Raw genomic sequence first — 26,478 nt, 5'->3', positions numbered from 1 at the left:
ATTTTACATTGGTTTCATTGAATTTGAGCAATTTTATATTTTTTGTTTATTTAGAAAGAGCGAGTATGCCCACAGAGAGCGAGATACTGATACTTAGTTTGTGCTTCAAGTAGGTATTGGGAGTGTGGCCTCCATTTTTATCTGTAGCTTAATGATCTATACCCGCTCGAGTCCATCTTTGAATTTTGACGTTTTTTTAGCTTCATTGTTCAAACTTGTCTATGGTTGTAAAACACTTTTTTTTAAATGTTGCCAACTTGCCAGCGCCATGTTGAATTTTGTTGTGCTTCGAAAACATTGTGAGCACGTGGATTGTTGGATTCATTTTGGCGAAATTTGGTAGTAATATCAGTTATTCAGTTTTTTGGATTGTTTTCAATTGCTCTCCTAAAAGTGCGGTCAACATTTATTGGAAATCTAAGTAAGTACGTTCTTGGGATAAGCCGGCAATGATACACATCATTTAGTTCATCATGGGGTTTAGTCGGTAGCCTCGTAGATGATGCTACAACTGTAGCACCTAAACAAATACATACCATAATTTAAACAACATTATTCTATCACATTTTGAGAGCCTCTGTGACTTATTTAAAATTGCGTAACCTTTCATTTTGTAATCACATCACATTTGCTTACGTGTTGGATGTGAAGGTTTCCGCACATTGCTCGTGACCCTCAACGAAGTAGTACGTTTTGTGTGTCGAAAAAACTAAGAACACGTGTCTATTTTATTTTTATATTTCAAGCATTGCTAAAATTATATTTGTTTCGTATAAGTGTCTGGGGAAGTGATTGTGATCAAACGCGGCGATTGTACTTTGTGGACCATGCTTGCCTCAAGCGGTTTTCGCTAAGCGGTGATCTGGATTTTTACTGCACAATTACTACAACATACTGATCTAACCTGAAAGTTAGACATACAAGTACCTACATCTCGTTAGCACTTTCATAAAAGTGTATTTAGTTTAGTCTGCATTTTTGCAAGGACATTAACCTACTTGCGTTAGTAACTAATGATAAACTGTGATAAAAAAACAATCTGATATAATGGAATGGCCCACAGTAAGTAGGTCAATTACTTATCTAAAATTATCAAAATTTGCAGAGTTTACAGTACTGTGACAGAATTATTTAGACATGTGCTTTGTGAGTAAATAGTACATTTAAAAAATAATTATAAATACTTTTATTTTAATTAATTTGTGCGTTTCTGGTTAGTAAGTTAAACAATTTAATTTAATATTTACTACAGTAATTATAACTGTGTTGATTTCTTTTTAAATTAGGGCTGTATGGTTTTTTGTTTTATTATTAATATTTATTTTGTTTCTTAGTTATGTTTTAATTCATAAAAAAAATACATCAAAAACTAAATATTATTTAATAATTACCGGCAGTTTATTATACCTACAAGTCATTAATAAGTATTTATAGTGTTCAATATCTTAGGTTTTCCTTTATTTGAAAAAGAAATAGCTTAAATTTTTATTTATATTGATAAATGCTTAGGAAGTAAGTTACATAAAGTTTCTTTTTACAAGCTTTTATTATCCTTGTGTAATTTTCCTGAAAATTTTAAATGTTCAGTAACAATTTTATTGTTATCAAAATAAGGCTGGTTTAGGTAGCTATTTACAAACATGACTGATAAAGCACCAATTAGTCTACTTTTTATTATAATAAGATTAGGTTGTGTTTTTCATAGGTGATAACATGTAGTTTATTTTGTTGTAGATTATTGGTAAAAGTGGCTTTTTACAATGGCACCTTGTCGTCAACTACTTATGTGGTCTGTCCCATCAATAGCAGTTTTATTGGGAATTTTCTGGTTCCGAAAAAAGAGGGAGTATGCCAAGTCTGACCCTGGTGGAAGAGAAAGACTAAAAAGCTTAAAAGAAGAATTAGCTGAAGTTTTGAATGCAGAGGCTCAGGCTATGAGAATTTCCCCGTGTGGCAAAACAGACCGCTCAATCATTAAATCCGCTCCAATTGACATTGTCCCTAATGGTAGTGGTTCTCAACGATCATCGCCCTTACAACTTACTGATGAAGAAGTAGATATAGAGATAGAAAAAATCATAAGGAAAAAATCCCTTGAAAAGGAAAAGAGGATGTCTTTTGGGACTGGTACCCAAAGCTTAGTTGCTAACAGTTGTAAAATGGAGTCTTCATTTGTCATCAAAGAAACCCCTTCCAACTTATTTTCATCACTTGAAACAGAAAATACTTACAATAAGAATGATGTTGATGCTTGTTCTATAAAAACCAATGAAATTGATGCAAAAGTTGTGATTTCTAAGGATAGTATTACAGATGAACTGGAAGCAGAATATTCACAACAGAATAGTACAAAACTAGATACTGCTGCATCTGAAGTCAACACTACTGACGACAGTACAGTAGCAGATACAGAAGAATTAAATATGAATAATAATAATAATGTTGTTGATGAACCTAGTGATAGTAATGACAGTGAAAATAGATTCTCAGCAGCACAAACAAGACGTATCTCAGAAAGAGATTCTGCCAATCACAGTCCAGTGGACCCAATGCTAGCTAGTCCATCAATGTGTCACTTTTCAGATAACCACAGTGAGGTAATTATGCATATAAATCTACCTGGCTTATCAGCTTTGTTGCTTTAACATTTAACCCAACCTTCTCAGTTCCAGTCAAGGCTACATGAATGACATTATTATATTTATATGTTTTTATAATATCATAGCATAACCATAGTGCTAATTCATTCATTTTCTGGTATTTGTGTTTTAGGGTTCAAGTGACAGTGGAAAAGGATGCTCAGAGGCGGCTAGCCCACCTCCAGCAAATTTAAACATGGTTCCCTCAGATGCAGGGCTTAGAATTCATCAATTTATTATACCACAGACCCTGGTTGGTCTGCTAATAGGAAAACATGGGTCCTTTGTCACCCAAATTAAGGCTAAAACTGGTGCAAGTGTGTATGTTAGGAGACATCCTGATTCTGTCAAGCAAAAGATTTGTGCAGTTGAAGGTAAAATAATCTCCTTTTTTCTTAATTTGTCACATTTTTATTTGAACCATTTATAATACTTATGTTCTGATTTCAGGAACTCAGAGTGAAATTGAAGCAGCATTAGAAATGATCAAGGAGAAATTCCCTGAAAAGAGATTTCCTAACTTCTCACTTCAGGAAATCAGTGCTGAGCTATATCAAAAGCTGGCTCCTCTCGTACCAGAGTTCCTTCAAGTGAGTTTTCGATTTTATCTTTGTCGTATCCAAAACCACACATTACATTTATTATGGTGCACATTATTTTGTATTTTTTTGATGTAACTCAAACAGTATGGGTTTACATGGTTAAGCGTGTGGACATTTATGCTGAACTTGTCAGTTGCAGCTTGTGGAATCGGTGAACAACGACACCATAATGACGTGCCTCGTGAGCGCGGGGCACTTCTTCCTGCAGCAGCCCCTGCACCCCACCTTCCCCTCTCTGCACGCACTGCACCGCCTCATGGCCGCCACCTACCAAAATCCGGATGTGCCGGCTTTACCGCGCCCTGTTAAAGGTAACTTTCGTAAACCGGTTTTACGCCGTCATTACTCGATCTTTCAACTTAATGAGAGCATTTTTTCCAAGGTACCAAAGTATCTTGCGGCCGATGTGTACTGGTTTGGCATTCGCAAAATACATATTAAAATAATATGACCTTACAGAAATAGGTTAAAGCTAATTTACAATTTATGCTAATATGATTTTTTTATAACTTTTGGTGAAAATTTGCATATTATGAAACATTTGTTTTTATTATTGAATTTTAAGTTTCTTCGTTATTTTTCTTAGACAAATGAGCATTTTCAATCAAATGCTAATATAATGTTTCGTCTTACAGAGGGCTCCATATGCGCGGCGCCGACAGAGAACAACTGGTACCGCGCGCAGGTGATCTCCACGTCGGAGGAGAATGACACGTCTGTGGTGAAGCTGGTCGACTTCGGGGGCTACCTCACCGTGGACAACGACCAGCTCAAACAGATCCGTTCAGATTTCATGACCCTGCCCTTCCAGGCAACAGAAGCCCTTCTGGCCTTCGTGAAACCAGCAAATAATGGTTAATTGATTCACATTATTTTTCGCTTGCTCCATCTTCCCGCTTTCTTCCCATTTAGTTTTTTTCACATCGGCTTTTTGGACGTAATACAAATGACGAAACAATTGCAATTTAATTATTATCACTTTACATTGTAAATGTTTTCCCTTCAATTAATTGAATGATTATTTTAATTATATCCAATCATCAACAATTGCTTTTAAATTATCATTAATCCACTTGCAATCCATTATGATTTAAGTGCATGGTGAGTACCTACTTGTAATTTTGTAATGTTTTTTTTTCTTTTCAATTATACTATTGCAGTGTAGTTTAATTAGGATCATATGATTAAAGTGCATAATTAAATCTTTCATATAGGAAGGAATGTCAAATTATGTTTAACATCTATTTATCAAGGTCGAGTCGACTAGAGACCTCCTTTTTTATGAGATCCTTTACATGGAATCATGGATCCTGATTTTGATAATCATGAAAAGCGTTTCGAACTCGTGAAGTTCAAAAACTAGCCAAGATCTTTAGGTTGAAGTTAAAAATTCCCATAACTCCACCAACACGGCCGAATGTGATTGCAGTCAAATACCTGCTTTGTTCAGCATTAAAAAATGTACGACCCAATAACGAATTATTAGTAAGTTTGGGCTATCATCATGTTTGTTATCCCACAGACTAACGAAGCAGAGATCGTAAACAGTGGGGTAGGTTAGATTGTAAACTAACTATGTCAGATTATAATCTGATGGAATACACAATTTTACGGTGACATGTTATCTTTCATATTCGTTATCCCATAAAATAACGAAGTATATCACAATCTACATAGTATAAAACAAAGTCGCTTTGTCTGTCCCTATGTATGCTTAGATCTTTAAAACTACGCTATGGATTTTGATGCGGTTTTTTTAGATAGAGTGATTCAAGAGGAAGGTTTATTAAATATGTATACTTAGCACCCGTGCAAAGCCGGGGCGGGTCACTATTCTAAAACAGGGTTCTATTATTATCCGATAATTACGCTTCATGATAATTATTATCCGATAATTATCAACAGTATAAGAAACATTTGTCATATTGTTTCATAAGAAATTCTGATTCCAAATGTTGCTTTATGTTTTTGGTTGCTTTTTGTTGTCAAGTTATCCATCGCTAGTCGCATAAAGCTTAGAAAATAGATAAATATTTTGACCCTAGATAACTAGTGATCATTGTGGAGCTAAATACATAGGTTTTATAACTATCTATGTTGATTAACACCCACCACTAGACACAAGTACGGAAATACATGTTCGAAAACTTCGAATACTGTTCATTTTCATGAGCTCATTTTTTTTATATTATCAACCGATAATTATTATTTATTTATTCCATCTGTTATTATCAAGATAATTATCATTGATAATTATCCTTTCGAACCCTGGTCTAAAATGAAAGTTCTGCTATCATGCATTTTCTTATCACGCGTTTTCCCCCACAGAAGCGGAGTGGAGCGGCGAGGCGCTCCGCATCATGGCCGGGCTCACCGCCGGGCAGCTGCTGCACGCGCAGGTGGCCGGCTACGACGAGGCGGGCCTGCCGCTCGTCCACCTCTACCTCACACTTAACCCGCAGGTCAGTATCACCAGTCTAAGAGTAGGCGCACACCGTTGATTTTTAGTTGGCCGATAGTTGTGCCCGATTTCAAATTGTATGAAGAATCGGCCAAATCGAATCGGCGTAGTGTGCGCACTCCCATACATGCCCATACTGATCAACTGCCCGACGAAAAATCAACGGTGTGCGCCTACTCTAACTGGCTCATCTTTCCTTTCAAGTGACGTCCACTGCTGAACCCTAAAGTTGTTGGCTACGCTTGTCGGAAAATAGCGCTTGTTAGAAATAGTTAGCAAAATGGCCATCGCCATAGCAATCGCCGAAACTTAAGCATGTTTTCGGCTATAGTCTGGTCTCTGAGCACGTAGAATTTTGTCCAATGACCCCAAGCTACCCATCCTTATCGCTGGCGCGTAATTATATTGCTGCCGCGACTGTGCGACGGGCGCCCGCAGTGAGTGTGCAAGCGCAACAGCAACATAATTACGCGCGAGCGATAAGGATGGGTAGCTTGGGGTCATTGGACAAAATTCTACGTGCTCACGGACCAGACTATAACTGGGTCATCTTTTCTTTCAAGTGACGTCCACTGCTGAATCCTAAAGTTGTTGGCTACGCTTGTCAGAAAATAGCGCTTGTTAGAAATAGTTAGCCAAATGGCCATCGCCATGGCAACCGCTGAAACTTTAGCATGTTTTCGGCTATTGACAATTTAAACGGCTATTTTCGTTCGCAGCAAGTAATATTCCTGAACCGAGAGCTGGTGGAGCGCGGGTTGGCGGAGTGGGACGTGCCGCCGGACTCGTGAACCGCTCCGAGACTACTTTTATTTTATGAAGCTGACTAGTTTTATGGGGTTGCATTTCTATTGACACTATTGATTGTACATAATTTAAATGTCACCGTTTACCGATTGCTGTAGTGAAAGATCGTGTAGTCTCTCACCTACGACTAGTTGTGCGAGTTGTCACTTGTAAGCTCTTAAATTAATAAATGTTACGATTTCAGTTTCTCTTTTTTGGTTCGTTAGCGAGAACTTTAGGCTGCTACTTTGCTATTGACTCGTTATGTATAAGTAGTAAATTAAAACGGGAATAGGAATATGTACTGTTTGTACGTATCAGTACCGCGAACCTAGATCTAAAGCCCTATTCGCTTGTAACTTACTATTGATACTCTTTGTCGGAGCTCCCACAATAGGAACTGTTAGATACAATACGCTTATGATATGATTGATTAGATAAATTCATAAAGTATACCGCAAATTGTTGTTGTAATTATATTATAAGGTTATTTTTACGTTTTTGGGACTTTTTGTCCATTTCCTAAATTATCTTTTATGATAATGATGATAAATTTTGTAGGTTTTGGATACAAATGCAGGATGCGCTCATTATACATTTTTTGTTGACACTGCCTTATGCATTTTCGTATTAACGCGCCAGAAACGTTATTTCTGATCCTCAAAACAAAATTAGTTAATTTTGTTACAAATTTGTAATTACATAGCTATTTTTTTCTAATGTGCCAAAAGTTGCATTCATATTTTTGCCGAATTAGTTTTTTTTTAATTTGTACTTATTATGTAGAAATATAAAGGCAATTAATGCCTTTTTAAGACGTGCCTTCTGATAAATTTTAATTTCCAGTGATTAAAAACTAATTTCATTACATGAAATGAAATGTATCTAAAATAGTATTTGTCACATGATGCAAATTTTTGTACTAATTGACCATCTTCTTGAATGGTACTTATAATAGTAAGAACTGTACCTTGGATTCACCAATGTTGTGACAAAAAAGTATTTTACTTATGTTGTACCCACACGAAGCGGTGTTTCAGTGATCTTCTTTGTAATTAATTATGAATGACTGAGAATGTATATTAGTGTTGTATATTATCTGTGTATAAAAGTACAATAGGACATCACGATGTGGCTGGTTCAAGTATAGATGTTATTGTACTGGTATGATATATGAAATCCTTATCTTCCTTTAATTACTTTGATAGGGTGGCTAATTTCATTGCAGTGCACTGAAAACTTTTCTTCAAAACTTCTTTTAAACCCCTTTTTTATTACAACACATTAACATACTTCCAGTTTCATTCCACAAATGCCAAAACATCTGCAAGACAACTGGCCATCTTATTGAATATTGATTTCTTATCGATCAAATATTTAAATCTATTTTCTTTCAGATGGCACATTTAATAACTTTGTGCAACTTCTGCATTGAAGCTTTGTGGTAACTAACAAATTATTTAGTTTGAACTGAAACTATAATGAGCAAGTTGACTATCCTGATTTTGATAGTATAATAGTGTACATAATAGAGCGTTTAAGTAGTTATAAAGCAATATTCAGTGTTCTTTTAGTAAATTCAGTATTTTTAATATGTTGAAAAAATAAGTGTTTCGTCTTAGTGGTAATTTTTTTTGTATGCGTATTGTGTAGTAATTAATCTTGGCAAACTCATGGGAACTTTGTGACTATTAGACTGTAGTTAATTTTACATCATCGAGTCGTGACTTAGATTATTATGATTATAAAGTACCAAGCCAGAGAAGTTATGTTAAAAATCATGTTGAATACATAGTTGGTACATAACAAAAAATAATTGGTTAGTGTAATGATTACTTAGATAGCTGGCTCTCCGTTTGCATTTTGTTGACGTCCCTATTGTAAATAAACTAATATATTTGCGGTTAAATCAATAAATTATCGTTTTAACAAAAGACTTTTATTTACGTACGTTCTCCAAAGACCTTTGCTCCTTTGTGCAAGTTTCTTATTATAGGATTATCGAATTAATGTGGGCTAATGTATTGAAGCTGAGTGTTGGATAAAGAATGTACCTTTTCTCGATTTTTTGTAACGCATTAGTCCTACAAATTTAGGAGACTGCACATGCACTATTCTCAATAGTCGAGCGAGACCAATTTATTATGGGTCTCAAAACGTCATTTTTATGAGAAGGTATTTTACTTACATGTGACGTTTCGACTATTACTATACGACTGGTCACAGATTAGAGTGTCTAACCACTAAAGCGACTGGTTACACAGCATACACGGTGTCTCGCGACATTTTTGCGGGTAGTGAAGATCTTCGTCTACCTTCAAAAAAATTCACGTTGCTAGTGATGTTACACTTACTACAACACAACACACAACGTTACGTTGTTCTTAGGTTCAAATGTAATGGAACACGATTATACGCTGTGAAAACGCTGAATCTCCATAATGATCCATATTTACAAATCAAATAAAGGTGCAACCTTAATTATGCGGCCATTATGATTCGAATTGATATTCATTAATGTCATTTACCACAAATAATGTTTATCAACCCCAGATAACAATAACTTCTTTATTCAACACAAGCAAGATAAGTTCTACACTTCTTCAAGATAACTTGTATTATAAAGTAAAAAAAATATTTCACACAAAAAAGCAAACGAGGTGTATTACGGAGTACACCCGCATTCTATTTGGATTTTCTAAAACTATTTACTCAAGAGATGATTTAGTATCTCTCTATATTAAAATCTGAAAACAGGGTAAAAATATCAAACAGGTTGGGTTATATAATAAAAACTGTATTCAAGTTATACATAAAAAATTACATATTTTATTTCTTTCGTATATATTTATATCCCAGTCCACTTAATATAAAATAAACCTACCAACAAGTCATAAAAATGATTTACACATAACAACAATAGTCATTTTTCTAAAATTTTAGTTTTGAATTAACTGTTCTTAATTTTATTATTGTTCACGCAGTACGACATAAGAATCACTAAATATATGGTATAACTTTACGTTTTCACAAACCACACTCATTCAAATTGAATCGACGAAAACAATTAATCAATAGGTTTAAAATATAAAAATGTTACCAATCAATGGTACGAAACACGCCATTCACTGTTTGTGCCCCATAGCTTGCATATTATCACAACAAGGAAATTACGTCTTTATTTAACTATATTAAAATGAACAATTGCCTACAGTAGTTGTAATTATCTAATGATAAGACGATACAAAATCTTAACTCCAAACATCAGATGAATATTTCTTCATAGAGTCAAGTTTCTTTAGGAATTGCACAGCCTCTGCTTCTGTGCGGCCTCCCTTCTCTTGAACAGCCTTCAGGACGATATTCCTCACGTCAACTGCCATGTTCTTAGCATCCCTGGGAAAATATTTTCAACATGAATTCCGAAATTATGTACATCAAAAATTAAGTAGCTATATGTACATTACTTTCACCATTCGACTTTATGAAACCAGTGTGACACATGGTACAAAATTGAATAAGTTATCTTTTGTTATCGGACGAAATTAATATTATAATAAATCAATGCCATAACTCACCCACAAACATAGAAGTGACCATTGCGATTTCCAAGAATATCCCAAATTTTATCAATATTTTTCTCCAAAAGATGAGTTACATACACTTTATGTTCTTGGTCGCGAGAGAAGGCGACATTAAGTATAACGTCACCATTCTTCTCATAGTCCTCGAGTTCCTGAAAACAAACATTGCATAATTAAAGATGTTTGAATAGGACTGCAACATACCAGTATAAAAGTAGGTAATTAAGTAAATTACGGTAATGATGGCGACTCAACAATTTGGTCATGACGCTCTATAAATAGAGTCGAATTGCGCTGCATTATTTAAATGGGGGCCTTGAAGGAGTGAAGCTTGTCTCACTGTCAATATGGGTTTTATGTTACGAGAAATCGAATGTTATAAATCTTACGTTTTGGTAAATGTAATCTTGGTTGCGATGTCTACATCCAAAGTATAGTATATTTTCGCCGACTTCTTTGCCATTGGCGCGAGCGTGAGCTCGCTCCTGAAGAAACCCGCGGAAAGGTGCCAGCCCTGTTCCCGGGCCCACCATTATAATAGGAGTCTGTGTTTGAAGTGGCAACCTATAAAAAATAACAATAATTGTTACTATAGATTCATAAATGGCAAGAAGTTTGATTGTTAATCTCACAAAAAAAAGTAGAAAATGACGACTCTTTTTATTAATAAACTAGCTGTGCCCGCGACTTTGTACGAGTGAAAATAGTTTGAATAATATTTCCCGTTTTTGCAACATTTTTCTTTACTTCTCCGCCCTTGTCTTCATCAATAAATTATAATAATCATAATCATAATCATTTATTTATTGCTTCATATGGGCTATCCAACACAAAAAGAATTTTCAAATCGGATCAGTAGTTCCTGAAATTAGCGCGTTCTACCAAACAAACACTTCAGCTTCTATTAAGTATAATTAACTGCAGAATCAGATACATTTCTGTGTGTGCAATATAAGGTGGTTCAGACCTGAATTGGGACTTCCTTATGTACACAGGGACACGTGGCAAAGGCTTTCCTTCTTCAGGTTTATGTTTGGCCAACCAAGTTGTGGCCACGCCTTTGTTGACGCGACCCGTTGATGTTTTGTACTCCACAACCACTGCAGTTATGTGAACAGTCTCAGGGTGTAGCTGAAATGTTTAAATATTATTATTATTTATTTATTCATTCATTGCTTGTTGATGAGATATTTCAGCTAATATAAAATCATTATACCTTAGGACTTGATGAAATTGAATAGTATCTAGGTTGCAAACGAGGTAATAATTCACATAGATGATCTAGGGGAGGTTTACACGATGGTACATCTTCCAAAATGTGCACAATATTTCTACAAGCATCTGTTATAAATGACTGGAACAGAGCCTTGCCCTCTTGGGAGTTGGTAGCCATAAGTAGAAGTTTCTTCTTGTCCTGTGAAATGAATCAAATTACAGTAGAATCCCGATTATCCGGATCAATTAAAACCAGGAATGTTCCGGATAATCGAAAATCCGGATAATCGATTTCAAAGTAAAATCAAACAATAATTAGCTTTTTACGATAGAAAGGGTTTTCAATACATCATTTAGAGTCTAAAAATCTAAATTTTAGACCATTGGATGAATCCATTTCTTTTAACAATGAACTAAGACGAAGTTCATACCGTGTTACGGTGGCGGCGCCTTCGATTTTTATGGGTCCTAGACTCTAAATCGGTAATTAGAAACTGTGAAGAATGAGTCCGGATAATCGGATATCCGGATAATCGAAGTCCGGATAATCGAGATTCTACTGTATGTTTTGTTTCAAAATAAATTATTTTGCTATAAATCAACAAGTTTTTAGTTAAAATTTCTTTTGCCCATGCATTTTTAATTTCGTCGTTATAATATTTAAAACTACTCACTTCCTCATCAGTACAGTACTCCGCAAGTTCTCTCAGTATATGAGTGCGTGGTAATGCTGTAATTTCTAAATAATGTGACAAAGCAGTACGGTAAGATGTAGGACAAGGGAATGGATTCTTTTTGCTGCTTTCTTGGTCAGTATTTATCAGTGAGAATATTTCATCCAGATCTGCATTAGTTAATGCTCCAAGACGATCCACAAGATTTGAATCATTTATTGGATACACAGCCACATGGTCACCTGTAAAAGGAATGTTATTGATTAGCTATAAGACTGATCAAAATCCCAACTAATATTATAAATGCGAAAGTAACTCTGTCTGTCTGTCTGTCTGTTACGCTTTCCCGCTTAAACCTCGCAACCGATTTTGATGAAATTTGGCATAGAGATAGTTTGAGTCCCGGGAAAGAACATAGGATAGTTTTTATCCCGGTTTTTGAAACAGGGACGCGCGCGATAAAGTTTTTCTGTGACAGACAAAATTCCACGCGGGCGAAGCCGCGGGCGGAAAGCTAGTGTATTATATTATGATCTGAAAATAATTTAAATTTCACTTACCAGCTTCATATCGCATTTTAGAGTCAGAAATATCCAACTCAACATGTAGACAAGATCTGCCTCCACCATTGTGCAATTCCTTATTGACTTTGATTGCTGCCAAGAAGGGATTCTTAGCATCATATGGTCTGAAATCATGTTAAAATTGAAAAACCTCAGTCTGCCTCAGTCAAATACAATATTCAATATTTAAAATATATTATTCTGAGTATAATGTTTTGCCTATAAAGATAGTGTGTGTTGTTGAAATTAATAAGTGTATAGCAGATTAGTATTATATTAATTAAAATATGGATATCTTACGGTCTTTGAACTTGGTAGGTGTGGAGCCGAGCAATCTCTCCAGTGAAGACATTTTCTGGAACCACTTCACCTGGGGGATGAGTGACAAGACGGAACTGGCGTGTCAACTCTTCCTCGCCCGTGCTCTCAATGTTGTATTTTTCACACACAGCGGGCCAAAATCTGTCTTTCCATGTAATGAAATCATCTTCTATACTGAAATTAAGATTTTTGTTAGTCTTTATTAGCACCTATGCTAATATTATTAGCACCTATTTTCAAAATTGAATATTTGTGTATAATTCAACACTCACTTTGCATCATCATCCCCAAGGCCAAGCTCAAATACTCTTGTGGCTCCCAATTCTTCAAGACGCTTGTCCAAATAGATAGCTACAGCATTGTAGTGCTCGTACGTTTTGTTCCCTAATCCAAATACCTGGTAACAATCCATAAATATTAGGCAATACTAGATTTAGTTACTAAAACAGAATTGAATAGATAATGTAAAAACCATTCTAAAAATTCTACCTAACAGTAACAGAAATCATTTAATCTAGCTCTGATTGGCGGTTTTACATTAAAAAAAGACAAATTTTGCATATTACCGATATAATGAGGATCAGTACTGTTGTAGAAAATTCAATAAAACTAGTATCTACGTTAATCTTTAAGACATAAGAAAGATATATCTTTTTGAATTATCCAAATCGGACCATTACTTACGAAGATATTAAGTAATAAACATAGGCCGTTTTTGCCGCTAAAAGTCAACGTACGCAGGGCCGCGTGACGTCATTATATCCGAATCGAGCGCAGCCGGCGTACTATTGGGATGGAAAATATTTTTTTCCAGCTAAACTATCAGTTTTAGAAAAAAACTTTTAATAACATTTATTCATCAAAATAAAGTAACCTATCGACCAGTAATTTTTAAAAATAAAAATTGTGAAAAATAAGTATCGCTATGTCCAAAAACCACATTTTCATAGGATTCGATGCAATGCGGAGACGCGGTTGGGGTGAGAGTGTAACTTAATGATTGTTTGTATTGAACATAATAATACATAATATGATGCTAATACCCAGTTTCTGGCCGGGGGGAGGGGGGGGGGGGGGGGGGGTGATAAGTCATACCCAGCTTATAGCCTGGGGGGAGGTGCAAGCCTTACCCAGCTTATAGCCTGGGGGGAGGGGCTAGCCTTACCCAGCTTCTGGCCTTGGTGGGAGGGGGGGAGAGGCAAGTCATACCCAGTTTCTGGCCTGGGGGGGGGGGGGTAAGTCATACCCAGCTTCTGGCCGAGGGGGAGTCATACCTAGCTTATGCTTATGGACTGGGGGAAGGGGCTAGCCTTACCCAGCTTCTGGCCTGGGGGAGGGGGGGGGGGTCAAGTCATAACCAGTTTCTATGGGCTAGGGGGAGGGGCTAGCCTTACCCAGCTTCTGGCCTTGGTGGGAGGGGGGGAGAGGCAAGTCATACCCAGTTTCTGGCCTGGGGGGGGGTAAGTCATACCCAGCTTCTGGCCGAGGGGGAGTCATACCTAGCTTATGCTTATGGACTGGGGGAAGGGGCTAGCCTTACCCAGCTTCAGGCCTGGGGGGAAGGGGAGGGGGTTCAAGTCATACCCAGTTCTGGCATTTCTGGCATGGGGGGGTGTCATACCCAGCTTCTGGCCGAAGGGGAGTCATATCCAGCTTATGCTTATGGCCTGGGGGGGAGGGGCAAGCCTTACCCAGCTTCTGGCGCCTGGGGGGAGGGGGAGGGGTCAAGTCATACTCAGTTTCGGGCCTGGGGGGGGGGGGGTAAATCATACCCAACTTCTGGCCGAGGAGGAAGTCATGCCCAGCTTATGACCTGGGGAGAGGAGGGGGGCGGGGGAGTCATACCCAGCTTCTAGGCTAAGATTAAAATAAATAGATTTCCAGGAGGGAGCAGCTGTCCTTTCCTGCAGCAGCTGGCCCGCCCATGGGAACGGCGAATAGATAGGTAGGTACGTAGGTTTAACTCAGAAAAACTAAATAACGGGTAGGTATTGCGTGTACATCGAAATGATCTTCATAGCAATGTCTTGTAGCCTAGCCAGAGTGTATCTGCCTCAGCTATACCTTACTGTTAGTGGTAAATAAATTTTTACTTCTAACAATAAGGTATATTTTACTTGGAAGAAGATATGACTCTAACAACACTTATGAACACTTTATTTGAATAAATCGCCAAATATACCACCGCGGAGACCCCAATCGCGTCTCTGAGTTCCATTGAATCGTATGAGCGTATGGATTTTTTGCGTTATTTTTCACAATTTATATTTTTTTAAATTACCTATCGATAGCTTACTTTATTCTGATGACTAAATGTCATTACAAGTTTTTCTCTAAAACTGATAGTTTGGCTAGAAAAAAATATTTTCTATCCACGCAGTACGCCGGCAGCGTTCGGATCGGATATAGTGACGTCATCGTCCCCGCGCCGGGCGGTCAGTGAACTTTTTTAGTAATTTGGCCATAACTTCGTCAATTTTTGTCGTAGAACAAAAATTTTTGGACTGTGTATTAAGGATTTCTTAGCCCTATAAATCTGCATTCACAGCTAAAAATCGAAATGATCCTCATTAGAAATCTAAGCCTTGTATGACATCAATCTATGTATACTGTGCCAAGGTCTTGTTCAATAAATATGTTATTTATATGTTTTAAAAACCTTGCATATTAACAATAATATGCTTTTATATTAAAAATATTAGCATTAAGTCTAATAAATAAGTTTTCGTACCATATACTTGAGTTTCTTGAATGGTGATATAATACGTCTAACATTCACAATTTCGCTTATGAAACGTGGATTTATCCTCAATAACGCATTCATATTTAATATATTTATAAATATACATGTAACTCTAATATTAACACTAATAAGAATAAATTCAATGAAATTCTTCACAAATCTAACCTAACTATCAAACTCTTCTCTTAAGTAAAACTCACTACGATCACAAGTCCAGATTAGATCCGTAAAGCTAATAATAATTAGTTTTACTGAAATTTACAACAAATCACGTTTATTATTGTGATTGTAAAACTTTCTGTACATTTTAGGTATTTTTATTTACAAAACTGCACGATTTCAACTGTGTCCTCAATACGTCATGTTGACATATCAAAGAATGACTTTTTCTTTTTTTATTGAAACGATTGACGGCGCTGGCTCAATCCTAATTTATCCAAAGGCCTAAGATAAAACACCTTTGAGTGGTAGGTGGCGCACATTTTGGTTGTTTAACTTTAGACCACACACAACTACCGGTTCTGCACTACCCGTATCTTTACCAGATCGTTGGTCTACCTAGTGGGAGTTTTTCCTACACTACGTCTTCCGGCCAGCGTTCCGCCACACGAGAACTTTCTGCCCCAAGTCCCCAACTGCCATCAGCTCCTCGAGCTGTGTGCTCCTCCTAAATGTACTGTACTGTACTGCCACTTGAGTTTAGCAATTCTGATTAATTTTTATCGGTCTCTTTGGTTTTCCTGTGGATCTCCTCATTTCTGATTCGATCACGCAGGGTAAACTCCGAGCATAGCACGCTCCATAGCATTTTGGGTGAGCTTAAGTACCACGAATCCGTTCTGTATGTCATCACTGTTACTGGCAACACACTGATCAAAGACTTTTGTCTTGAGAAACTGCGGTATATCGAGAAGCTACCCGAACTCTGCGCTTGACCTACCTATATCTGGACTACTTGTCCCAGGTATACATAATCATCATACAGTGAATCATACATACCGCATAATTAAGTCCAGTGAGGTCAGGGTCTCCATTCTTTAACCATTCATAAAACTCCATGGCATTGTCTGTTGGATCTCCTTCTCCATATGTCGCCATACAGAACACTGCCAACGAATTAGGGATTTCTTGGAGTTTTGTAAGTTCCTCCTAAAATGTAAAAGTTACATACATTCATAATGCAATACAGGAAATCATAACAAATAAACGGAGAAGATGGAAATTAAGCAAGTAATTAACGAAATCTGTACTTTCGATTCGATGTAGCATCTTTTAAGTTTAGCTTTGCTAAAAACAAACACCAACCTTAGACGAAAAACTTCAGAATTTAAAAAAACTAATCTAGAAAATATTCTTTAAACTTTCTATATGTAGCTACTGATCGTAGAATTCCACCAACATTATCACTTCATTAATATTTATACCCGTTTTCTGAACTCAACAATATAAGTAACTGTTGCAAACTGTTTGTTGCCGAGTTCGTGAATGCCTAGATCTATTTACTTAGATTACCTAGTATAATTTAGTATCAGGACAAACCATATCACACTCCTCAGGGTCTGCAACCATGCCTTTCATCTTGTATCGCACACCTTCTTTGGCGAGGCGACCAGCAAACTCTTCACCGGTGCCCGTTTGCGATCCATAGAAGACTACCAAGCTTCTACCAGATGATTTTAATTTTTTGATAAAAGAGTTTTCTGTGACTTGAATAGAGCCCGCAGTTCTGTAACAAATTAAGTCGTTTCATCGTAATGTAAGAAACATAGTAATGTCCGTCGGTACAGTTAAGAGGTAGGCATAACAACCACTAGCGGCGTAAGGGAGGGGCGGTGATGGCGGTCCGCCCCGGGTGCCAAGCCTCAGGGGGTGACACAAGTCGCGCAAATTAGTACTGATTAGCGCATCTGCATGACAAGTCTGCGGTCTATTTCATGATACGGGGGGTGCTGGGGGGTAGGGGGTGCCTTAGGACTTATGACGGGGGGGGGGGGGGGGGTGATCGCCCCGGGTACCAACCCATGCTACGCCGCCACTGATAACAACATTAGGCACTTGTTTATACCTCATTAAGGGTGCGTTTCGACCAGAGATGTGCGACGATGGGTAGCGAGCAGGGGATGTGGTTAAGAACGAACAGAATCCCTTCATTACTCTCGCCTCGGTTTTAGCTATGGTGGAAACCTCTGTGAGAAGTGACTTAAGCTAAAGAGATGAAGAGAGGGGATGTGTGCTTTATGGATCTGCGCAAGAGATTTGGGATGCAGAGCAGTTACTTTATTGACATAATGTCCCAAATGGTCCTAAAATAGTGATAGGCAGAAGACAATAAATATACCTACCTACCTAATATGTAGTGGGTTCGATTCGAGCTTAGCCTTAGGCAATTCGATTTTTTCAAGCTATTTATAAAATAGTTACCTAAATAGGTAGTTAGTTAGGTACTTATCCGAAATGCAAAATTAACAAATAATGTGTGGATTGTTTTTAAATGATGCTTATGTAGGATAGTCCTAACTACTAATATCTTTATCGTTTAGAAAAACGGCCAATCTGAGTAATTTGTACATGGACTTTGGACATAATATATCTGCAGGTTTTCCTGTTATCTACCCAAATTATGTTTATAGAGACTCTAAATACTAAATCACGATGATATCACATGTTCGCGTCGCGGTCTTTGTCTATTGCCATAAATTGTACAAATATGCTTTACTGACCTTTGTACAGTCGACATCACATTACACTGTATCAGAGTAAGTATAAATAGTACCTTGTATAAATACCTTATATATTTTTGTTGCAAATCACATTTCAGTAGGCCAATTTAGACATCAAAATTTAGTGTTTTTTTGTTTGTTGTAGCAGAATAACTTGGTATTCTTGGTACCTAAGATAAGTATGTAGTAGTAATTTTTTTGTTTTTACTACAAAATTAATTTAATTAATTAAATAGGTAGGTAATTCATAATTATTTCATGTCATTATTACAAAGCAAATTCTAAAAATCCATTATTATTCTTCGACATTTTCTTTATCACTTATTATTCTGGCTGGTGTTATACCCGCCAGTTGCCGATAAGGCCCTCTTTATCTTTAGTCTTTTACAGAACAATATGTGCGTGATTACACAATCAAATAAATAATGTTTTACGCATTGAACTGTGAGTCAAACTACCTACTTAACTTTTGTAACGAACTCCTATCTATACTTATCTTCTCATTTATAGTGAGTACTTAACTGTAGAGATCCTGATTGCCTGACTGATAAGGTAATCGTATACCTATGAATCTAAAAGCTCTGCGGGTTTGAACAAAACATTTACATACTTATTTGGAAAGTTTTCAAGTAAGTTAGATAGGTAACCTAAGCTACCTAATGTGATTAATAATAGAATAGTTACAATGTATAACAGGCAGGTACATAAATGGTTGTTGTGGTGCGAAAATAAAGCATTTTTTTATCTTTTTGTTATAAGGAATAGCATTACTATTTGATTTTATTATATTGTTCCTACGTCATTTAACTCGTATAAGAAATACGTGTTTCTCTATTTTAACATAATGCTTTATTTCCACCAATTTAGCATTAGTAAAACAAAGAACTGTGACTGTGACGAATACTTCAAAGGTGTTAATAATAACAATTAATTAACAAAACATAGCTAGGTATTCTACTGGGAAACTTAGCGAATTGCATAGCATAACAACGATATTAAATTGAATACCGTTTAATATCGTTGATGAAAAGTTCTTGAGACTTAAAATAGATTTTGTGCTTTATGAGATGGCCTCCCCCCAAGGATTTTGTATTTAATTCGTCAAAAACTAATAAGCAATGTATTTAATAAAAACAAAAGTTAAATATGTAGTTAGTTATTCATTCAGCAATAGCCCAATGGTGTTCGGCATCGCGCTGCACAGTTGGAATTGCAGTCACTGCAGCACTGGTTCGATTAAAATTCGCTGCGAGGCGATCGTAGGGAATCTTTTAGCTTACACCTATCCCTAAGCCAATAATGGCTTATAATGTCTGTGTATTATTGTATTGTACGTAAGTACACGTTAAATTTATAATATCTTAACATAAATCGATTATTCACAACGAGTACTTAGAATGTAGGTCGGTGTACCTACTATTGTATCAATAGGTTAAAAATCAGTAGTTTAGTTGAGCAATTAATTAGGTAACTAATATGAATATGAGATCGTCGTTCAATTAGCTATTGTTTGATAGACGAGTTCGCACCCTAGTCTGCCGCACAGGGGTTCTTAATTGATACAAAACCAAATAAAAATTAATTACTATACTTAATACAAACTAGGTTAACGTGCCGACGTTAAAGACGCCTAACTCCTTAATTCTATAAGAAACAACAATTTTGAAATTAATCAGCGTTATAATTTTTTCTTAATTATTGTAACATTGTGAAAACCGATGGTTGCAGTAAATACTTATGGAACCCAAGATCGATCGCAAAGTTAGCGTAAGATGTGGTCTTCCTGAGCAGAAGAGCTGAAGTCTACTATTTTGTGTTTACTATGCTAAAAAAACTGCGCCAACAAACCAAAGTTTAGGGTACCAGACAGTTGATATACATGACATAGTTACCTACATCATAAATATGTACTTTTTAACATTAACAGTTAAAAAAAAACAGACCAATACACTAGTATTATATTATCTGTGCCAATACAAACAATATTATTATGTTCATGCATACTATGCAGGCATCGAACCCGCAACCTCTGGCATAGTACGTTACGAAACAATACACCCACCGGTCGACTAGTAATAAAAATTTATAATTAATACTGGGTACCTACATTATTCAAATTACATAATTACTGTGGATAGTGACTGTTTTTTGCGCTGCTTCTTCTCAGCACTGGCTCATGCCCGAAGCAGTGGTAAGGTTGGAACGTAAAAAATGCTCTTTAAGAGCCTTACAAAAATTAAATGATTTTCATCATAATCATTATCAACAGCCCTACACAGTCCGCTGCTGGACCAGTCCTGGATCTGTCAATAGGCTGTACGAGTATAGGCCGCGGCCTAGGGGCGGCAGCGTCCTAGGGGCGGCAGATTTCAGATGACGCTTACTCGATTTCAGAAGATAAAAGTTAAATAAAGATCCAACTCCACCCTAGCCTACGGGCGGCAAAACTGTAAATCCGCCACTGTGCTGGACCATGAACCTCTTGCACTATATAGGGGAGGGTTTTGCCATAATCCCCACGCTTGGCAAGCGGGAGATCGCAGTTTATAAGATTGATGTTTTTCAGAGAGCGCTATATTGCCCGTTCTCTTAAATTATATGATTTTTAATTCAAAATAATATACTGTGCCAGTACTATTATACATTGTTCTGCTGGCCGGAACATTACAAAGCGGATTCATGCCTGGTTATTGATGACGCATGATTTTATCCGTTAGTTTTATCGCCGTTTGGATTGACTTGACAAGAATGTCGATGTATCGCCGTATCACAGTTTCACAGTCTAACACTGTGCGATGGAATTATACGAGTATTATCATTCTGTAGTAATACTAATTTTGTACCTCCTACGATATTCTCAGTTTGACCCTAAGGTTGACTGGAGGAGAATGCCGACTGGCATTAAGTCCGCCTTATGTACAGTGTTATGTGCAAGTTCTAAATAAATATAAAATTTACAATTGAGAATAGGGTGTTTGACGATATCACGCCACCAATCATTGGCTGAATTCAATTTTTTGGGGCAGTCAAAACGCGATTCTCTCTGAATGTAAGACAATCATCATGTTGATTATTATTTATAAAAAAAAGAAAGGAATGAATTCAACTTTCAACCCAAAAACTGTTACTGCACGCAGGAAGATTTAACGAAGGCTACTGAACTGACAACGCCACTCTTGTGGCGGAGTTTTGGGCTGACGCTGTGTAGGTTTGTTGTCGACACGACAAGAAGATGAAGAAGAATTATTCACCTTGCGAGCTTATAACATGAAGTTTTTTGCAGCTGAGACAAGATATATTTTGTGCAAGTTTCATGTCCCTTAAGCTTGCGGGCCTTCAATGCCAAGCAACTTAAGCAATTATTGTAGCCTTGCAATTGCAACATTGGTAAAGTTGATATTTTTGGAGCAAGCACTCCTATGTCTAATTCCATTAAATGTATACATCATACGTTATTTGTATTAAATACTAAAAACAAGGTATCCTTTTAAATAATTATACAACCACTTTTATGATTTCATACTTGTAAATTACACAACTAAGTAGGTAGGTATTTGTTGCGGAACTTGCGGAAATACTTTGACGTTTATTTCTATAAAAAAAACATACGAGTAATAATTATTAAGGAATACGTCATTTAACCATTTACCGTCCACGGATAAACAACAACCTGATTCAAACTGAATGACGTCGACATCTATTTTATTTATTATACGCGCGCCGTAGTATTTTATACCGTACTCGTAGTAGGTAGGGGTCTATAATATACCTACAGTAGTACACATTTAATAAGGCTCACCGATGTACCTGCGCAGAAGACGAATTTAAGTAGCGCGGGAAATGCTATTGACCAATCGGGATACTCCACGCACGGCGCGTCTTCTTCCTGTGCCGGTATTGGTCCGCGCCGCGTGTCATGTTTGCGCGCGCTGTGACACATGTTAGTCAGCCGCCATACTCTAGAGTGCGTAGACGCGTTGCTGACAAAAGTACACTTAGTGGCAAAAAAAGTGTTTTATTTTTGTGAGCCTCCAATCTCCGTACATCTACACATTCACAATTCATTCATAGATTCAGCATTAACCTTCTCACATTCGGAAATTCAAATATTTATTTGCCATTTATTAGAGTACAGTATATTAAAGATATGATAAATAAAATAAAGTGCATTATCGTAATTCGCTACAATTATATGTAGCATGCAAATTATAACATTTCTAAATTATGGATTAAATACATCCCACAAAAATAATCCTACTAATATTATAAATGCGAAAGTTTGGATGTCTGGATGTTTGTTACTCTTTCACGCAAAAACTACTGAACGGATTTTGATGAAACTTATTATTGTTTATAACCCAGAATAACATATAGGCTATAATTTATGACGAACTAAATTTCACGCGGGTGAAACCGCGGGCAAAAGCAAGTAAATAAATAAATACATATTAGACGCGTACATTGCTCCGATCGATCCCAAAGTATGTAGCAAAAGCACTTGTGTTATGGAAATCGGGAACAACGACGGGTACCACAAGTGTATTTGTTCTATTTTTTATTTTTTCTTTTTGTGTCAAATAAAGTTTTTCTTATCTTATCTTATTTATTTAAATACTCTATTAAACTTTTTCAAAAAGATAAATATTTTATTCCCCGTACTTGGCCTGCAGTGTAATTATGAAATGGGCGGGGCTTGCGCAAGTGCGACGGGGAACATAATCGGAAAAATTTTGTCCTTGTCTGCGTGGCCGAAGATTCACGACGCGCCTTATTAAATGTGTACTACTGTAACTGAAGTTACTCGTAGATTCATATTTTACATAAATGTATGTATTTGTTACAAATTAGCACCTATTGCAACTAGCCTACGTAAATGCTACAGTTACATTCTAAAGAATTTTATGACTTGAGCATAGATTACTTGGAATGGGGAATAGCCTATTAGCAAAATAGTGTTATTAGTTAGTTGTAGCTCTTTGCAACGCCCGTATTCACAAACATTACTATGAGGTCTCACAGTGCGCGTGGACGCACAGGGTGACACATGAATCATTCACAGTAGAGCTCTATTCAACGCTGAGCGTTCGATTTACTGCTTCACATAAGCAAGCATCGTTTGTAAATACGTTATAGGTACCTAGTGAGTGAAAGCTACTAACTAGTACTACTCTGTCAGGTGCCTAGGTGGTGTCAGGACTTCAGGAACGACCTACTCGCCAGTGGCGCATATGTAATTTGTTTCGCACGCACCAGTTGGAGTCACTGTTCTAGCCAGCAGCATCAGCAGCAGCCCAACAAGCAATACGATAGCTCTCTGCTTCAGATTTATTTATTTCTAACCGTACAAAGATCCGTGTAGTGAATGGTAGCTTAGAAGGAAAACTAGGTGTGTCACGATCACGAAGGTAAAATGGTTCATGTACAATTATTAAGCCGTTGAAAATACTTTGCCATTTTACCTTATACATATTATGTGTGAGACTTGAGTTCGACATTATCAAACACAGTACCTACTTAGCGCGTACCTACGCGGATCGCTAAGTAATTTCGGAGCTATGCACCACCACATTTTGTGCATGCACTTTCTTCACTCTTTTAGGGAGATGCCTGTAACGTTAAACTTTGAATTGGAATTTGAAAAATACTGGCCTGAAATTTCGATAAAAGGCCGGACATTCTAGTCACAATTAAAAAAAAATCGTCCTTGAAGCGAAGCGCACCCATTTTGAGGCGCACCTAAACTAAGTAATAGGACTAATAGGACTGCGCTTCGTCGAGAAATATAGGTGCGCTTTATTAGGTGCGCCTCAAAATGGGTGCGCTTTGAGGAATACCCACCTCATAGTGGTATGGTAGGCATGTTAGTTTTAATACTTATATCCATCTAATTAAAATAAAATAATAATTAAAGAGCCGCGAGCCGGACTGGTCTAAAAGTCCGGACATTTCCGGACGGTTGGTAACCCTTTGCATGGATGACATGATAGTAGCACAAATAATATAATACTAGTATAGTACTAGGTAATCAACTGTATACTCGAACCGCGGATAACAACTGTAACTATGATAACAATGATTGTGCGTAAGATTATTTTATTCGCGGTAAAGGCGTCTGTGCGTAGTCTTTTCTTGAGAACCTCCATCTTGGTCTTCGTAAAAAATATACTGTGAGTAGGTAATTCTTTAAGATAACGCAAATTGGGTCCGCATATTTAATTAGTCGAACTTGACCTTCAGCAAGTCAGGTCTTTGCCTTACGTTATCGTTATTAAACTGACCATTGTCTGCGTCTACGGGTCTTGCCTCAGACGTAACTCGGCTGTTCGTTATGACATCTGTCTACGCCTGCCTTGAGCAAGGTTTAAAATTATTACATTACACAACCGGCCTACACCACAGAATACAGGCTACTATGTACCTACCTCTAGGTTTACCATTGAAGTGGCAGCATGTTCCAAAATAGGAATTATACTTGCAAAATTGTTGAGTGCGACATTACCTTACTAGAGTATTGCCATTGCCATAAGGCTTAAGGCCACTCGAATTATAATGTATTGCAAACAGATTTTTTTTTCTATATCAGTTTTTAAATTCTTATTCAGACAAAAATTATACATAGCCTGCGTAATGCAGAATAAAAATTGCGTTGGCATAAGGTGCTTAAATACACAGGAGTCACAGGACACTACCAACTACTTCGAGTATTAGTGCCGTCTACGGTTGATTAATAATGCACCTTATCTCTACATCATTCGGATCCTATTTGCTTGACTAATCTGTTTTTGACATTATTATGGATTCGTGGATGGGTGTCAATTCTTATGGGTGCCAGGTTCACTAAATCTGAACAATACAACTGTTCTTATTTAAGGTTAACTACTCTTATAATTTTATAAGTTTTGTAATTAGTTTCTTAAATTCTTAAATTTAATTTGTGTCAATTGCTTAACTCTACTACATTAATAAACTGCACATGCAGTTTTAACTTCAGCGAAAGTCTTACCAATCACATAATGTAATGATTACTGCTATATTTTGTACGTAGCTATTGTGTAATACCTATCTAGTAACTTGATATAAGAGAGAGTCGGTGGAGGATATTTACCTAATAATCATGAGTAGATATTCAGTTTATTGAACTTATTTTAACTAAGGACTTATTCTTTTAACAATATTAAGACTTATTACGCAAGTGCTTCATACGTACCCAATTTTTATAAACATAAAAAATGATTTTGCACTATCATGATTACTGAGTAATTAACTGCATAAACAATCACCTACGCCACAGCAACAGCCGATCATACTTACTGTATTGAGTATTTGCTAAGAATGATTTCGTCCTTCTTGTTTTCCTTCCTAGAACTGTAAAGCCACCAAACCGCTGCTCCCAATAACACGACGAGCATAATTATATCAAATGTGCTGAATAGTGATCCGCCAGCGACCGCGGCGGCTGCATCCTGAAGCACGTCCTGCGCGTTATCTGACATTTTGAGGTTATGTCTTTGCACAATAATCACGTTATGTATCAATAACTTTTTAGATAGAGGTATAAATTCGTTATTAATTGTCTAACACATTACCCGACGAACACATGACACTCAACATGGACACGTCCCACTATACACTCTACTTGAACAGTACTAAATTGCTAAAGTTTGACGTAGTTTGACTGTGTGTGCGAGTTTGCTGACGGAATTCGTGTTATCAGAGTGAATACGAATGACTATCGGCATATTCCGTCGACACGACAACTCACGATTGTAGCCGAGTTTAGCCGATTAAAGACGGGGGTACGTGTACGTGAGAGACGAGAGTGTCTAAGTAAACTAAACTTTAAAAAAGTTTGTTCCACGTGCCACGTATCAGCGAATTATGAAAATTCGAATGGAGCTCCGCGAAATAGCTGCAAGCGAACAGCATACGATGTGGCGATGCGGCACTGCTCTTGCAGTGACTGTGAATTTTTAGAGATTTTAACTTATTTAATGACTTTGCTAACCTTTACTCCTTTATTTTCTGTGTAAAATTTAATGGTCACAAAAATACGATAATCGTTACGTTAACCCTACCTAATTAACGCATTAATCTCAGAAATTAATCTGAATTAGGTTCTTCATTCTATTAAGTAAGTAGACTTAGGTGTGACTTAGGTCAAAAAAACTTT

General features: G+C 36.9%; 2 protein-coding genes across 6 annotated transcripts; one reads left to right on the top strand and one right to left on the bottom strand.

The window, feature by feature from the left end:
* Positions 1-240: 240 nt before the first annotated feature.
* Positions 241-8,422, top strand: LOC135071879 (A-kinase anchor protein 1, mitochondrial). 4 transcript variants are annotated; one of them, XM_063965728.1, is made up of 8 exons: positions 241-421; positions 1,735-2,597; positions 2,773-3,013; positions 3,090-3,229; positions 3,375-3,552; positions 3,877-4,095; positions 5,570-5,703; positions 6,422-8,422. In XM_063965728.1, exons 2-8 carry the CDS (start codon positions 1,761-1,763, stop codon positions 6,491-6,493), a joined length of 1,821 nt encoding a protein of 606 aa, XP_063821798.1. In that variant the 5' UTR covers positions 241-421; positions 1,735-1,760; the 3' UTR covers positions 6,494-8,422. The 4 variants fall into 4 exon arrangements, with proteins under 4 accessions (XP_063821798.1, XP_063821801.1, XP_063821799.1 ...); XM_063965731.1 differs by having other exon boundaries at positions 242-421; positions 3,381-3,552; XM_063965729.1 differs by lacking the exon at positions 241-421 and adding an exon at positions 462-1,062.
* An 847-nt stretch (positions 8,423-9,269) lies between these two features.
* On the bottom strand, positions 9,270-26,008 carry LOC135071878 (NADPH--cytochrome P450 reductase). Of its 2 annotated transcripts, XM_063965726.1 has the most exons (12): positions 25,620-26,008; positions 17,128-17,314; positions 16,588-16,737; positions 13,118-13,242; positions 12,825-13,019; positions 12,522-12,649; positions 11,962-12,203; positions 11,289-11,486; positions 11,040-11,203; positions 10,462-10,636; positions 10,067-10,224; positions 9,270-9,884 (listed from the first exon to the last, which is right to left on the bottom strand). In XM_063965726.1, the coding sequence occupies exons 1-12, from the start codon at positions 25,799-25,801 to the stop codon at positions 9,740-9,742; spliced, it is 2,049 nt and encodes a 682-aa protein (XP_063821796.1). In that variant the 5' UTR covers positions 25,802-26,008; the 3' UTR covers positions 9,270-9,739. The 2 variants fall into 2 exon arrangements, with proteins under 2 accessions (XP_063821796.1, XP_063821797.1); XM_063965727.1 differs by lacking the exons at positions 16,588-16,737; positions 17,128-17,314; positions 25,620-26,008 and adding an exon at positions 15,577-15,919.
* Between the last annotated feature and the right edge of the window lie 470 nt (positions 26,009-26,478).

Source organism: Ostrinia nubilalis, chromosome 5 (assembly GCF_963855985.1).
Source record: "Ostrinia nubilalis chromosome 5, ilOstNubi1.1, whole genome shotgun sequence".
Classification (NCBI taxonomy): Eukaryota; Metazoa; Arthropoda; class Insecta; order Lepidoptera; family Crambidae; genus Ostrinia; species Ostrinia nubilalis.
The sequence above is the reverse complement of the archived record's forward strand: the minus strand, read 5'-3'. Positions and strand labels throughout refer to the sequence as shown.

Excerpts from the sequence above, each read along its gene's own strand:
- LOC135071879 (XM_063965728.1), top strand. The coding sequence starts at position 1,761 with ATGGCACCTTGTCGTCAACTACTTATGTGGTCTGTCCCATCAATAGCA. Across the intron at positions 3,553-3,876 it reads TTTACCGCGCCCTGTTAAAG|AGGGCTCCATATGCGCGGCG; the intron begins GTAACTTTCGTA and ends TTCGTCTTACAG. Across the intron at positions 5,704-6,421 it reads ACCTCACACTTAACCCGCAG|CAAGTAATATTCCTGAACCG; the intron begins GTCAGTATCACC and ends TTTCGTTCGCAG.
- LOC135071878 (XM_063965726.1), bottom strand. The coding sequence starts at position 25,801 with ATGTCAGATAACGCGCAGGACGTGCTTCAGGATGCAGCCGCCGCGGTC. Across the intron at positions 11,487-11,961 it reads AGTACTGTACTGATGAGGAA|GACAAGAAGAAACTTCTACT; the intron begins GTGAGTAGTTTT and ends TTCATTTCACAG. Across the intron at positions 11,204-11,288 it reads CAATTTCATCAAGTCCTAAG|CTACACCCTGAGACTGTTCA; the intron begins GTATAATGATTT and ends TAAACATTTCAG.